The sequence below is a fragment of the Ixodes scapularis genome, unplaced genomic scaffold (genome assembly GCF_016920785.2).
Source record: "Ixodes scapularis isolate PalLabHiFi unplaced genomic scaffold, ASM1692078v2 PGA_scaffold7__128_contigs__length_106722199, whole genome shotgun sequence".
Taxonomy (NCBI): Eukaryota; Metazoa; Arthropoda; class Arachnida; order Ixodida; family Ixodidae; genus Ixodes; species Ixodes scapularis.
Genome location: NW_024609882.1, coordinates 12,792,490 through 12,806,662, shown reverse-complemented (window position 1 = coordinate 12,806,662; position 14,173 = coordinate 12,792,490). Strand labels below are relative to the sequence as shown.

The 14,173-nt window shown below is 43.6% G+C and overlaps 1 protein-coding gene across 1 annotated transcript in view; it reads left to right on the top strand.

Annotated features, from left to right (window-relative positions):
* Positions 1-14,173, top strand: part of LOC8052023 (Down syndrome cell adhesion molecule homolog) — a 181,599-nt gene that overhangs the window by 100,596 nt on the left and 66,830 nt on the right. Inside the window, exons 5-8 of the mRNA XM_040220765.3 lie at positions 7,696-7,837; positions 7,889-8,043; positions 8,784-9,056; positions 13,233-13,410. Of these exons, the coding sequence (XP_040076699.1) occupies positions 7,696-7,837; positions 7,889-8,043; positions 8,784-9,056; positions 13,233-13,410 (748 nt within the window). The remainder of the gene's footprint in view (positions 1-7,695; positions 7,838-7,888; positions 8,044-8,783; positions 9,057-13,232; positions 13,411-14,173) is intronic.

Below are 14,173 nucleotides of genomic sequence, written 5' to 3'. Positions count from 1 at the left end.
CGCAAAAATGCCCCGACTGCGTTTTCCATGCTCGATTCATTCATTTTCGTTTCGATCACTGAACTGGTGAACTTTTATGTCTGCTTTTTTTCTTAACCAGCTGTTGTTTACGTCTTGAAAACACAAGAACCTGACGAAGTACGTTTAAAAAATACTTCCAATTAACTCCACCGCTACTTTCACGGCACAACTGCGCACAGGTCCAATCTTAACGTAACGGAAATAAACAGCGCGCAAAAAATACACAAGGACGAAAGAAAGGTGCGAACGACACAAGCGCTGTTGTGTCGTTCGCACCTTCCTTTCGTCCTTGTGTATTTTTTGCGCGCTGTTTATTTCCGTTACCATGAACCAACTCGCCTACATCATGACACTAATCCAATCTTAACGTCTGTGTTTTGATTTTGTTCATGTTGGTCCTACGCATTTCTTGTTAAATAAACCGTTTCCAGACGATGCTTTGTTGTCGCGAAAGGCGACAGCAGAGCCGGGAATCGGGAAAACCGAGAAATAAGAACGCAGAAAAAATAAACCAGACGGAAGTACTGGTTATACTTCGTTTCAGCTGAAGTTTAGATGCAGAGGACGTAGAAGCTAACCGGAACAGCCAAGCGGTGCCTAAAGCGCACGTCACTACGTATTTTTTGTCTATGATTGGTTCAGCAATGATAGAACACGTATACAGACACAACTCCGTGATGGTGCATTTTTGGCGCTGTCTGATTGATACGATTAGCTCAAAGCGTTGGCTGCGTCTTAAGGTGAAACGAGGTACAGGCTACATTATAATCTAAACCCTGCAACGGAAGAAAGTAGATGAGTGGACAACGCAACACAGTCTCTCGCAATGTTGTGCCCTGTCGTCCGTTCTTATTATATTTTTTTTATTGTCGGGGTTTAGATAAAAAAAGGATTGTCAATGTTTAATGTAAATATATTTCGAGGTTTTTTCTCTTTTTTTTTTTTTTTTGCAGTGTGGTCGCCTGAAGCTTGTAGGAGGGATTTGGCTGACAAATTTAAAAGTAGAAGAGCACAATTTTTTATGTTTGCGAAATCACCATAAAAATGGTTTCACACACACAAAAAAAAAGCTTTACGCACGTTTTAAATAAGTAAACTCCACAAAAACTAAGTGCGCTGCCGAAGCACGGCGAAAAGCATCGAGTGCGTGCTGGAGCCTGGCCGTTCGAAAGACCCACGCCCTGCCGCTGTGAATCTCTCACTAACTATCGCTTTTTTTCCAACTGTTTCCCCGAGGTTCATTATTCTTACGCGAGAATCGATCAAATGTGGTTTTGTTGGTTGAGTCTGTCGCGCCGATTTGCAACACCATCCAAAATATTTGTAACTTGTTGCCCCTAAAATATAGGTATTCTATGACGGGGCTGAACTTAAACACACTCAGTCGAGGAGCTCGGAGAAAACAAATTTGAATCGAAAAACGAAAACATTAATTGGCCCAGGTTGATCTGGATACAACTGGGCCCAACCAGGAATGCGTTTACCAAAACCCGGCCAGCTTCATCTATCCAAGAGGAAATGCCTCTCGGGTCCAGGGATGCGTACATTTAATAAGGGTCCCCGTCTCCCGCCGTCATCCCTAGTAAAGCGCAAGCCGAGCACGAACTTGGACTCGTATTTAAACGCCTAGACACCGATGGAAGATGACCGGCATAATATATGGCCCAGCTGCACCCACTCCCCGGGAAAAACTCCTCGCGTTCCAAAAATCCGAATGACGTAGATTAAGGAGGGGTAACTCTAACCGCGTTGTTTCCCGTAAAAATACAAAATAAAAATGTTATGGCATCTCCTTATCTAGGTCTTTTGGCGTTTCTTTTTTTTTTTTTCTCTCAGTGATGGAAAAAAGAAATTCTATTGACGGTGATTAGTTTTTCTTCGCGGGGTGTCTCGTGTTCATTCTACTTGCGAATTTATCCTAGAAGGAGCAGAGGCCCGTTAGATAAACGATGGTGAGTTCTAGTTGCGTCGTTTGGGTGTCTCGTGTAGCCGCTTTGGATAGGGGTGTCGTCTAGTGAAAGAATACCGAGATCTGCATCATCTTTGCGGGATAGTCAATTTGACTATTTGGGTTAGTCGACGCATTGATAATTTTGCAGCGTGTTTGTGGTACTACCAAGGCCTATGGAAAACTCAGTGAGGTGCTAGGCTGGGCAAGTTGATGATTGTTAAAGCTAGTTTAAAAAAGGAAACTGCTGGAAAGAAAACTGGATAAAAAGATGAATCGCAAAGAACAATCTTATTCTGACTCAAAAGTGACACATAATAATAATGAAAGACAAGAACGACAATACAGGGAGATAAAGAAATCGAGGAAAAACAAACAAAATACACTGACCGAAAAGCCACAAGAAAAAATATACGAAAACAAAAAGAAGCAGAATAAAGATTTTGAGAATTTCAACGAGCAATTCAAAAGAAAAAGCCAGCTTGAAAAAAAAAAAAAACTACTTTCTTTATAGTATTGTTAGTAAACCTTACACTCAAAATGCGAGACGCAAAAGTAAGACCCGAAAGCAAAACGGAAAAGCGTTAGGACCGAGCTAACAATAAGTAGCGCCACCGCTGTAGCAGGGCTCCCTCGCGAGTGGCACCTCACTCCTATAGGCTAGCGTAAGTGAGCACGTGGCCATACCGCCCGCCAATGGCATTTACGTTGGACTTCGCGGTATGATTTCCTTACTATTCGCAACTCCAACGCCCTATTGGCGACTTGAGCGAAATCGACGCCGCGTAGAGGCAACGCCGAGAAGCTCAGGAGAAGAGGTCGTTTCGAGTCTGTCCTCTGCTATCGCTTTACGTTACGGGTGGAACCAGCTGAACATTCAAGGAATAAGAAAGAGAAAAGACAAACAACCGCTGGACTACCAACTATTTTAATGAATCGTCCTCCTCGTCTACTAAATCGTATGCTGCTTTCATTTCATTTCATTTCATTTATTATTCCCTCAGGGCCCGAAGGCATTACAGAGGGGAGTGGGAGGTCAAAACATAAAAGTAACATAGTTGAACGAGGCAAAAAATACAAAAAAAAACCACACACACACACAGAAAAAAAAAAAGAAACACGGGCTACGCATTATCTGTTCAAAGTTGGTAATAAAATTTTTAAAATCAACAGTGTTAGTTATTGAGACTATATGTGCGGGAAGGCGATTCCAATCAATGGAGATTTGGGGTAGAAAAGAAGCATTAAAAGTGGATGTGCTGCAATGGGGAATCCCTACCTTTAGGTAGCCATTCCCCATTGCTTAGTTCTCGTAGGCAGCATAGAAACACACCTCGTTTTCAGTACTCATTTTTATGCTTCCGACGTGTCATTCTTCCGCACTAACTATAAGGTCTCTACCGTCGAACAATGGCTTTGGTTTTATATGTAACACATATTTTACGCTGCTGTGCAAAAAATTTATGGTGGTCTGCGTGCTGAACGACGAAAGCCATCTCCTTACGTCCGCCATTTTGCCTGACCAGCGCGCCCCCTATAGTTCCCTAGAGTCGCGAATAGATGACGGCGTGGTATGTTCAAGATAGAGGAATAGGCGAGGATAGATTCTTCAGTATTTCATATTCGCCGGTTCGCCGATGCTGGTCAGTGGGCTAAAATTAGTTTATGTGCCTACAGATACGAAGTGGTCAGGGCGGGAGTACATAAGAGCATAAGGTGATGTTGACGTGCGTTAAGAAATTAAGCATGTCTATTTTTAGAACTTTCAAAGCGGAACGCAACAATTCCTATTTTAATATACTCGCTTTTTTCACGGTATGAAACGCAAACAAGTCGACCAGAACAATGCGGTAACAGCAGAATCAAGGCCGACAATCCTGTCACCGTCTCCGCCGACGTCCCCGTTCCTTTGGTTCTTCGGTCGTCCACGAAAAAGCCAGCGGAGAAAAACAATTGCAAATAAAGGATTGAAAAAAATAATGAATACGTTAGCACGACCCTTGGAACACGCCACGCACGTCCCCATTTGGGAATCGCTGACGCTGAACCCTTCACTTTTCTGTCTTGGCTCTCTGTTTTAGCTTTCTCGTTTGCTTCCTCTATTTTTTTTTGTCTGTTTTCGGCTTCGTTACCGGGTCAGTGTTAGCGTTTTGCACGAGGGAACGTGTGTGGCGTTTCATGAGGGTCATGCTAACTCCTTTCCCAAGAATCCACCAATGAATCTTCCTATCATTTTTTTCACCCCTTTTCTCTACTCTGCCTGTAAGAGCCCTTGGGTATGGTCATCTAAGAACCACATCCATACTACTCATGGAAGCAACCCCATCCGTATCACTCGCAGAGCGAGCAACATTCATCGTTTTAACTACCCACAGAGGTCACAGCCCACGCTCCGGTTTTGCGGAAATCCAAAGCGAAGAACAACCGGCGACGGCACAGCGGCAACTGAGTACGCCCGCATTTCTCCGCGCCGCGGCGCGTCATCTTCTCTGGCTCCACACCAGCTGTTCGGGTCTTTAACGATAACGAAAGGGCTCATTTTGACGAAAACCCTGCAGTGTCTTTCAGTTCGTCCGCGCCGGGGAGAAAGGGAGAGGTTGACACGCGCTGACGTCAGCGTTTTGTGTCAATGAGAGTGTCGCCCGCGCCACCCTTTCTGCCTCCTTCTCTCTCTTTCCGCGGTGCCGACAAACGGACAACACCACCGAGTTTTCGTCAAAACAAACTTTCGGCTGCTAACGCATGAAAAAAAAGTACCCACCCAAATACGTATCGCACGTTGTACCACTGCAAAGTATTACAGGACCACTTTTTTTTAACTCGGTGCGCGATCGTTTTGGATAAAGTTTATTGTTTTGTATTATATACATAGTACTCGGTGCTAGAAAAGCTCTGTCTGGTGGGTGGGTAGCTTATATTAAGTTTAGTGTGCCTGGGCAACACTTGAACAATGAAGCTCGTACGAATGGAGTGGCGATCGCCCGTCCGCTTCACCAGCCACGTAGATGTGGGAGCATTCTGTTTACAAGTGTCCAGGCTGACCTCAGTGAGTTTCCCTATGTTCACGTCCTTTTTCTCCAAGCTAACCACAGCAGCGCCGCATCGCCGCGGAAGTTACCTAAGCTCTGCACCGCCGCTAACAACGGTAGAGCCCGAGACTTCAATCATTCAATGAATCAATTAGTCTTTATTATTGGCCTTATAGCCAACGGTGCTCCATACAAAAGCTGCCAAAGGCAGCTTGACGAGGTCTGGGGCCCGTTTGGAGATTAGCAGGAGGAATAATTAAAAAAAAAGAAAATAATAAAACACGCTAAAAAATATTTACTGAACTACCAAATTCAAAATACCAATATTTACAACAAAAAAAAAGAAAAAAGAAAAAGGTCGCACACAAGCGCAGACACAAGAAAAACATACACACTGCTTCTGTTCATAATATTCTACAAAATACAACACCTTCTAAAAGCGAAATGCGGTTATCAAGAAGCAATATGACAACAAGAAAAAGCATACACAGAGCCATTTTCTGCATTATACAGAATTAGAACCTTTTGAACAAGAATAGATATACCATACAATAACACACTTTCCCATTTATTTAAACACAATGTCCGACAGGACATTGTGTTTAAATGTCCTCTCGGTCGGACATTTAATTGTGATATGAGCCACCGCACACCCTTTGTCCCATGTTCTATGGGTGTTTTGTAACAGGTTCCTCTCGCTGGAGCCAGAGTATAAATTGGACAGTAAGGGAGATGTGTCAACGCAAGTATGAGGGAGCATTCCCTTTGGCTGCGCTCCTCTGCCGCAGGTCATCTTGCGGTGCACTGCAGTAAATGCAGCTGCAACCTCTCCAATCACTAAGATAAATATCTTGGTGCGGAGCAGATACAAGACCGAGAACAAAACTATAAAGCTATTAGTTTTTTCTTCCCTCTTGTGAAGATAAAATGTGCGTTAGCTAATCAGCAATATCGCTGGGGAGGGACAGAATAGGCTTTATAAAAAAAATGTAGCAGATTTCTATGAAGGTGATATGGCGCGGTACAAATATTTTTACCGACTATTTTGTTTTCTATTTTATTTTCATTTTTTTCCTGTTTTTTATCACTTCGCTAGAACAAACTTTAAGATGAAAGTCAACGCTGTGCCTGCGCCTGTCTTGTTTTTTGGGTCTCTGTTTTTTTTTCGCTCTATTTTATTTTGTAAGTTTCACATTGAGACTCCACAGATGCCTTCTCATATAAAAAAAAAAGTATAACTCCCTGTAAACATTCGTTGTCAAGTTTCAAATCTGTTCTTTGTATTCAACCTTGCCCGCTTACGTTCCAAACGTATTAAAATTAGAGCGCGCACCTTGGCTGGTGAAACAAAAAGAAAAGCATTTTTTTTTGCCTCATTATGGCGCACCGCTACTGCCTATCTTTCCCCACTTTCTCATCGCATGCACTCCGAAACTGCTGTTGTTCTTTGTGCGTTGATAGTACAAGAGGTAGGCGAAGAAGGAAGGCTATAATAAGGCGCCAGACACCCCAAGCGTGGCTGTATATTGCCTTTTTTGGGAAGAACTTTCTTTCTAGGTCTTCGAGAGATGTAATAATCTTTTGAGCCGGTGTTTACTTCGACCACCGACGAGCTCGCCGCTTCTGTAATGCGCTTTCGTCTTTTTTTTACATTTCGTTCGAGTGTTCCATCCCCGTATCAGCCGCTCGCATGAGCATCCATATGCGCCCCGAATACATTTTCGAGAGAAACCGGTAAAGTAAGGAAATTGTTAAGAAAGAACAGAAATTCTCGAAGCGTTTCGCGATAGGCGGTGCTTGTGGATTCCACTTGGAGTAGCTTTGACTGACAAGTGGCCTCTTAAGATGAACTTCCGAAGTCGAGTATACGTCCGACGGTAGTCCTAGCTGTACTACTCAATCTTGCGTGCTGCTACTTTTGTTTCTTTCTTTGAAACTGATAGAACTTAGTGGTGTTGAGACTGTCTAAGTAGTAACATTGTCCAAGATACACATAAAACCTTCATATACTCCAGAACCTTGTAAGGATGAGGATATGCATTTTGAGTTAGGTATTACTGTAAGAGGTTGCTTTATATTGTATAATGAAAATACGTTGATATCCCCAATGTTGTAAGAGGCTCATTCTATACTTTTGAGGGCTTAGAGAATTTTCTAGTAGGGACCTGGTCGCATAATGCTGTCCTAAAAATCCGCAGCCTTCAGTTGGAGAGGATGTGTTTCTGGTTACAATTATGCCACGTGACAAAATTACTTGATTCGAGAGGTGCAAGAATGCAGTTCAGTTAATACAGCAATATGAAGGGCGAGTTTGCTAGATTAAAGATATGCCTGACGCAAACGTTTAGGCTTTAGTAGGATAACAGAAAGAAAGAAATATCGATCAGGTTATTTGTCTGCATGCTCCTCTGGTCAATCACAATGTGAGCCGGGAGGAGCTTCACTTGTCTCGCCTCCAGCGCGAGCTTCCGACCTTTGAGAATCGCATCTCATGGGCCTCGAGCGCACGAGCACAGTGAAAGCACGGCGCCAGGCATAGTGATGGAGATCTGGCGTTGGAAAGAGTCAGCCTGCCGTTATCATTCTCTCAGTAAACACAGATATCGTGTTGCTATCAGACAGATTAAGAGTGAACCGCAATTTCTGAAAACCTTCCGCTGTCCTTCTCTAAAAATATTTTATTTCCAACTACCACAGAGCCCCACACGCAGACTCCGCCCCGCATGGCCGAGTACCGCAGCGTCGTCCAGGTGGAGCAGGGCGACCAGGCGTTCCTGCCCTGCTTGGCTCAGGGCAACCCGCCGCCCACGCAGACCTGGTACCGGCTGCACGGCCCAGCGTCTTCCTCTTCCAGTACGGGTCTGGGGAACCCTACGAAAGGACTGCGGAGGTCCTCGATCCCCGTGGTGCCTTCGGAGCGGCTCACCCTCCTCGAGGGAGCCCTGGTCCTGCACGGGGCCAGGACCCAGGACGAAGGGAAGTACGCCTGCGTCGTCAACAACTCGGCCGGAGAGGACAGGGCCGACACGGACCTGGTGGTCACCGGTGAGTCAGAAAATAGCCCTTGGGGGTTTTATTTTTAGGTGAAAATAAATCATTTTAATAAACTCGGAGTCCTGGCGAGCGTGCTTCGAATATTCGTGAATCTGCTAGAAGAAAAGGAGAGGTCATATATAAATTCAAAATATTCTTAAGATTTTCTCAATCGTCTTTTTGTTGTAGACAGATTTCTTAAAATACCTAGTAGAGAAATTTAGGAACGCTAATTTGAAGTTTGTATTAAGCGTGTTTGAAAGTTTGCAGTAAAACATATAAAATAGCGCAACAGAAACAAGGACAAGAAGTAAACAGGACAGGCGCTAAACAAGGACAAGAAGTAAACAGGACAGGTGCTAGCGCCTGTCCTGTTTACTTCTTGTCCTTGTTTCTGTTGCGCTATTTTATATGTTTTACTAAGATGAACCAACTAGCCCAACAACGTACCTTAAAGAAAGTTTGCAGGTTCGTGCTCGAGCCGTACCGGGCAGTCGGCACTCCTGCAATTGTACAACAAAGAAAAAAAAATACTGGAGTCAAGCTGTGTATAAACCTTTAAGACAGCCGATGTAGTGTTTTAAACCAGACGTCTAATAAACATATTTATTTTCCGGTGGCATCCGTTGCTGGTGAAGTTTGCGAGCGGATCCCAGGGTGTGCGTAGCATAGGGTCGTAGTACCCCGCTAAATCTACCGAAGGACGTTTCTTCCGTTAAACTTAATAAATAAACGATTCATCATGGATGCAGTGCCCCTCTCGGCACACCTGGAGCCCTCGGTACAGACCGTGGACGTGGGCAGGACTGCCAACCTGAGCTGCCGCGTAGCGGGCCACCCTGTGCACGGCGTCCAGTGGACACTTAATGGCCGCCCCCTGGCCAAGGGCGATCCGCGGTTCACGCTACTCTCCAGGGACCTGCTCCAGGTGTCTTCCGTGCAGCGCGACGACAGGGGCATGTACCAGTGTCTGGCCTTCAACCAAAGGGACTCAGCCCAGGGGACGGCGCAACTGGTCATCGGAGGTAGGCTGCTACCTCTCGCCTTCTTTCTTTTCTTTTTAAGATTTTCTCGTATCAACCAACAGGAGCAACACAGGTGCCTAAAATAGTTGAGCAGAAACATGCTTTCAGTCAAACAGTTTAGTACAAAAGAAAATCTCTACAAGTAAAGTTATGCGTCACTTTTGCGATACAAAGAAGTACATTGTGGTACTTTGTTTCGCAAGTAATTGCACTACTATTAATTACATAAATAAACTATGCGTAATATACAATTAGTCTACTCCCTTCTGTCTTAGTGGTGCGCTTTGCGCGTAAAAGAATTTCTCTGCTTCGTCAGGTCGCGTCTGTTTTGTGAAGTATGCAAACTCGAGGGATATTGTTGTATCCGATTATCCAAATCGAAAAACAGCTCTTTATACTTTACAAAGAATGCGTTTTGCTTGATAAAGTTGAACACTTCTCAAACTTCAAGTGTATTGCGTTTTGCCGATGTCGAAACTAATATTAAAAAGAGTCATCCCTCAAGCACTAAAATACAAATTTCTGTCTGCCAGCAAAGCAAAATCAGTTTCGTAGCGACCCGATAACTTTTTATTTGTAGCATTTATTTCCAAACATGATATACTTGCACGTGACGCGTTGCTGGTAAGGAGTTACGGTACCGCGTAACGCATTTCGTTACTTTTTTAGAAAAGAAACGAGTAACGTACTCAGTTACGTTTTAGGGCAATTAACGAGTAACGGTATTTCGTTACTTTTGAGGTGTAACGGGTACAGCAACGTTCGAACGGCCCCATTTTATTTCTAATTTGAGTATGCGTCTATTGCGACAAAGGCAGACGGGCAACCCGAAATACAACGAAACAGTAGGACAGTATAGCGGCGTTTATCGCTGAACGCGTCAGTCGAACTCTACAGCTGGGAATGTCCTTCACCAAGAGAACACAATAAGGTTCGTTGGTTGAACCTCCTAGAATCGTGTACGAACCGAATGTAAACCCGGAGGTTGCCAACGCGGGAAGGCACAGAACTCATTGTCCACTTTGAACTTTCTAAGCAAATAGAACAGACGAAAGAGGGGAATTTACCGGCTCTTGCTGAAGCACAACACTGCCGTTCCTTTGAGCGTGGCCTTAGGACGACACATCAGCGTCGACGGAGATGAATTGTCAATGAATCAAGGAGACATAACTGGTGAACACGTCAAGAGGCAGCCGCTGCTTGAGTGCAACGACTACTGAAAAGAAAACGATAAACCACGAAACAAAGGCATGCAGTTGTGTATTTGGTAGTCAAAGTAACGAGAAAAGTAACACGCGTTTTTTGAACATCGGTAAAGAGTAACGTATTTAGTTACTTTTTAAGGCATTAACGAGTTACGGTATTTAGTCACTTTTTTGGGGTATCGTGTAGATGTTTGATGTTACGTGGCCTGTTCTTGAAGCTTGAGTGTAAAAAGAAGGGGATGCTAACGAGGTCTGGTTGATCTGCGTGGGACCAGTGCCCGTTGTTCTGCGGTCTGTGGGACGGACCGACTTTAAGGAGATGACTATTTGATATTTGATGAAACAGCACCGGTAAACGTAAGCTAAAAGAGTATTTTGATAAACTGGTTCCAATGCACAAACAAAGTTTATTTCACCGCTGACAACCGATGACCGCAAAGCTTCGTTCTCTGGGAATGCGTACTTCAAGGGGATTTAAGAGGTCTAAAAAATATTTTATAGTTAAACTGCCGCATGTTCGCTTGCCTTTCAGCGAGTTTGAGTAAGTAATAATATTATTGCGAATATATCTTTTTTGTAGATACATGTGGAATATGCAACTATTAACAGTTTTGGGTCAAATGAACGCTAATCGGTTTCTTCCAGTGGTCGCCATAGCGTCGCATTTGTTTAACCTGGACAACTCGCCTGATCTGCATGTTTTATAGAAATCCATTTTTTTAATTGTCTCAGCAAAATTAACAGGATAAATATCTATGGTGCCTTTATTACTGAAACATAAGGTAGTCTTAAAATAAGTTCACGCAAAACGATATAAAAAATAATTTCGCAAATAGATTTTAAAGCTTTCGCGCCACTGAAATTTTTTTTTCATGTGGCAAGATGCTGTAGCTTTTTGTTTTTTACGGTGATATAAAAATCCACACTTTTCTATTAGGCCCATTTTCGATACCTGTATACTTGCGGAACACAAAAATCTGCATATAAACTTATGCGTAAAGTTGTACACAAAAGATTCTTAGTCATTCCTATTTCTTACTTTTCGGTAAGCTTCAATCACACACTTGAACTCACCAGAAAGCTTTGTTGGTACTCAAAGCAACATTACGTTTTACAAAACAAAACAACAAAAAATACGATGCTTTTTTGTTTTTGTTTTTAGGAAACAAATCTGCGCTCCCCGACAACATTGATCAGTGCACGGTAACTCGGCCGTACTCTTCTGCCTTGTGCGGCGTGCAACGATAAGCGAAACAAATTAGGAAGAGTTTAGCGCTAAGTTTCGGTGACACAATGTCTGGAGGCAAGTTTTTGGCGGAAGGCTGACACTAAGGCGCCGCTGCCGCCTTCAAAAAACGCATTATTAAAACGAGACTCGCGACGCGGCGTGATGCACGTTCAGGATCAGGAAAACGTGCTCTAGTTTTGCAAGTTGACGAGGCTCTTGGTCTAGTTCGTTTTGTTTAAGAGGTCGTTCATTTAAGTGCTGTCGTGGCCGGAAACTGAGGTTCCCGGGTGTTTGTTTCCACGCAAAGCTTCCGCGCCTTGCGCTAGATACTTTCTAAACCTTGCCCCCTCCCCCACCCCTTCCCCCCCTCGCCCCCTTCCCTTCCCATTTGTTTTGGGAATGTTGAAACAGGGGGAACTTAAACTGCCTTAATAACTTTTATGTTTATTTTCTGCCGTAATTTTCTTATTTGTTTCAAGCTTGTGCTTTTGGTGTCAATTTTTGTATTTGGTTAGTGTGTCTCTTGTATAGTGTTTGTATACTTTCTTCTGATTTTTTAACACTGAGCTATTTCATATTTCTTGGGCAGTCGGGGTACTGTAGCAAAAAAAAAATAATTGGGTAGATTGTCAATCAATCAATAAGTCAATCTAAACGACAGATGTCGCATTCATACAATTATAAATGAAAAATAGGCTTATAAAGGAATTTATATGTGTGAATATAATATATCATAATAATACGTGTAATGATTGAGTTGAAATTTAAATAAATTAATAAATAGGCTTATATGGAATTTTTCTTTTATTTAACTTTTGGGGTTCTGCTAAAGAGTCCGTGTGCTCTTTAGCAGGAAAAAGGAAAAAGAGAAATTTCTCTTTTAGCAGGCTAAAAGAGAAGTTATGCTACACGAGGAGCCGTACTTTTTTACTACAGTTATTAAGGTGAAAACGGGTATAGACATGTTGCGCGAGTGAACACTTAGGGATTTTGTTTTTTCCGGGAGCGATAGTAGTATCTAAAAAATCTTCCGCATAATACTGCGTCAAAACGGTTTGTCCAAATATACCTGATACACATGCTGTTGGCACAGAAAGCTTTACCGTGGTCGTACACATTTTCATGCATAGATGAAGACCAGTTAACTAAACTCCCGGCATTGCGGTTTCGCATACAATTCATGAACGTGGGTGGTAGCATTTGGTATGACGTGCTACTACCTCATTCGTATAATAAAGAAATGCCACGACGCGTAGTTTCTATACAATGTCGTCTTCTATCCTTACGTGTTGTATATAAATCACGCCGTAATTTCTCCTGCGCAAAACGCTTAGTCAAATATAACAAAGTGAATGCTGTATTTTGCGTGTATCACAAAGTTTGATTGGAAACACCGGCTGTTATTTTTTTTCGAACTGCTTCCAAAGAAGCCGCCGAGCCGGTGATTGAAAACACTCTCCGAAATTGCTGGTTACGGGTCACTGAGCACGACAATGATTGATCAAAAACAAAACAAGACTCTTCACGTTTTTCTTCTTGTAGAGGGAAACACATCAGGGAATACTAGTGTTTGAGTCATTTCAAGATAACTATTTTGGCCGGAAATGTCTCGCTGTCGAACAATTGAACGATTCCCCTTTCTGACGTTGACACAGTAAGACCACCCCGAAATACAGATCACGTGAGTTTCATCAGGCTAGGTCTTACCTTATCTTTTTCTTTTCTATTTCTTTTTTCGAGCAGAGGACGCTCCCGTGCTAGAGCAAGTGTTCTCGGAGCAAGAGGTGCGACCGGGTACCTCGATGTCCCTCAAGTGCTCCGCCTCGGGGAACCCGCTGCCCCAAGTCACATGGACGCTGGATGGAGGTGCGGTGCCTGAGGTGTACCACATCCGCATCGGGGACTACGTCAGCAACGAGAGGTCAGTCTCAACAAGGTTAAGATCGAAGAGTGCAAGCCCGAAAGAGAAACGGCTAAAGGCTTAACCGCAGGTAAGCGATTTCGCGAGCGACGAGGCGAGCGACGGCAACAAGCAACGAGGGTCAGCGACGAGCGACGGAGATTTCCTACTCTCGCTCTTCACGCCAATCGGTTTTTGGATTTCTAGAAAACGTCGCTCGTCACCTTGGTCGATTGCTCCCGTCGCTTTCATGGGGTTTGCCTCGTCGCGCGACTGGCCGAGCGACAGCGAAGCGGGTCACCTCCGCTTGTCTTGTCGCTCACAAAATTGCTTACATGCGGTTAATACTTAACCTTTCACAAGCTTGGATATTTTAGGGACCACACTTAGGCCTCATACAGTTTTTCTCGAAGGCATCAGGTAATACTGGTGTATTTTTCTTTGGTGCTTTTATGGCTTTTCTCTGGCTCGCCACAGTATTGCCAAAGTTCAGACTTCAGCCAAAGATAAAACAAACAGCCAGCTGTATCGAAGAACCGGCGGTGAAACCTAAATCTGGAACTTGCTCGGCAATTTTTCCACAAGGTTACGACATAAAGAACGAACAACCAGAAGTGAAATGTAAATGTGTTACTTCTATAGCTAATTAGGACCGGGTACTCAAATTCTGGCCAAAGAAGGTCAAACTTGGCTGTACCTTTTCTTCGGGTTTTTTAAGGCCCTCAATTTCCAGACAGAAAGCAACTCTTGTTTCAAAGAGCTGTGCTATCTGGGCCGAGCCTAC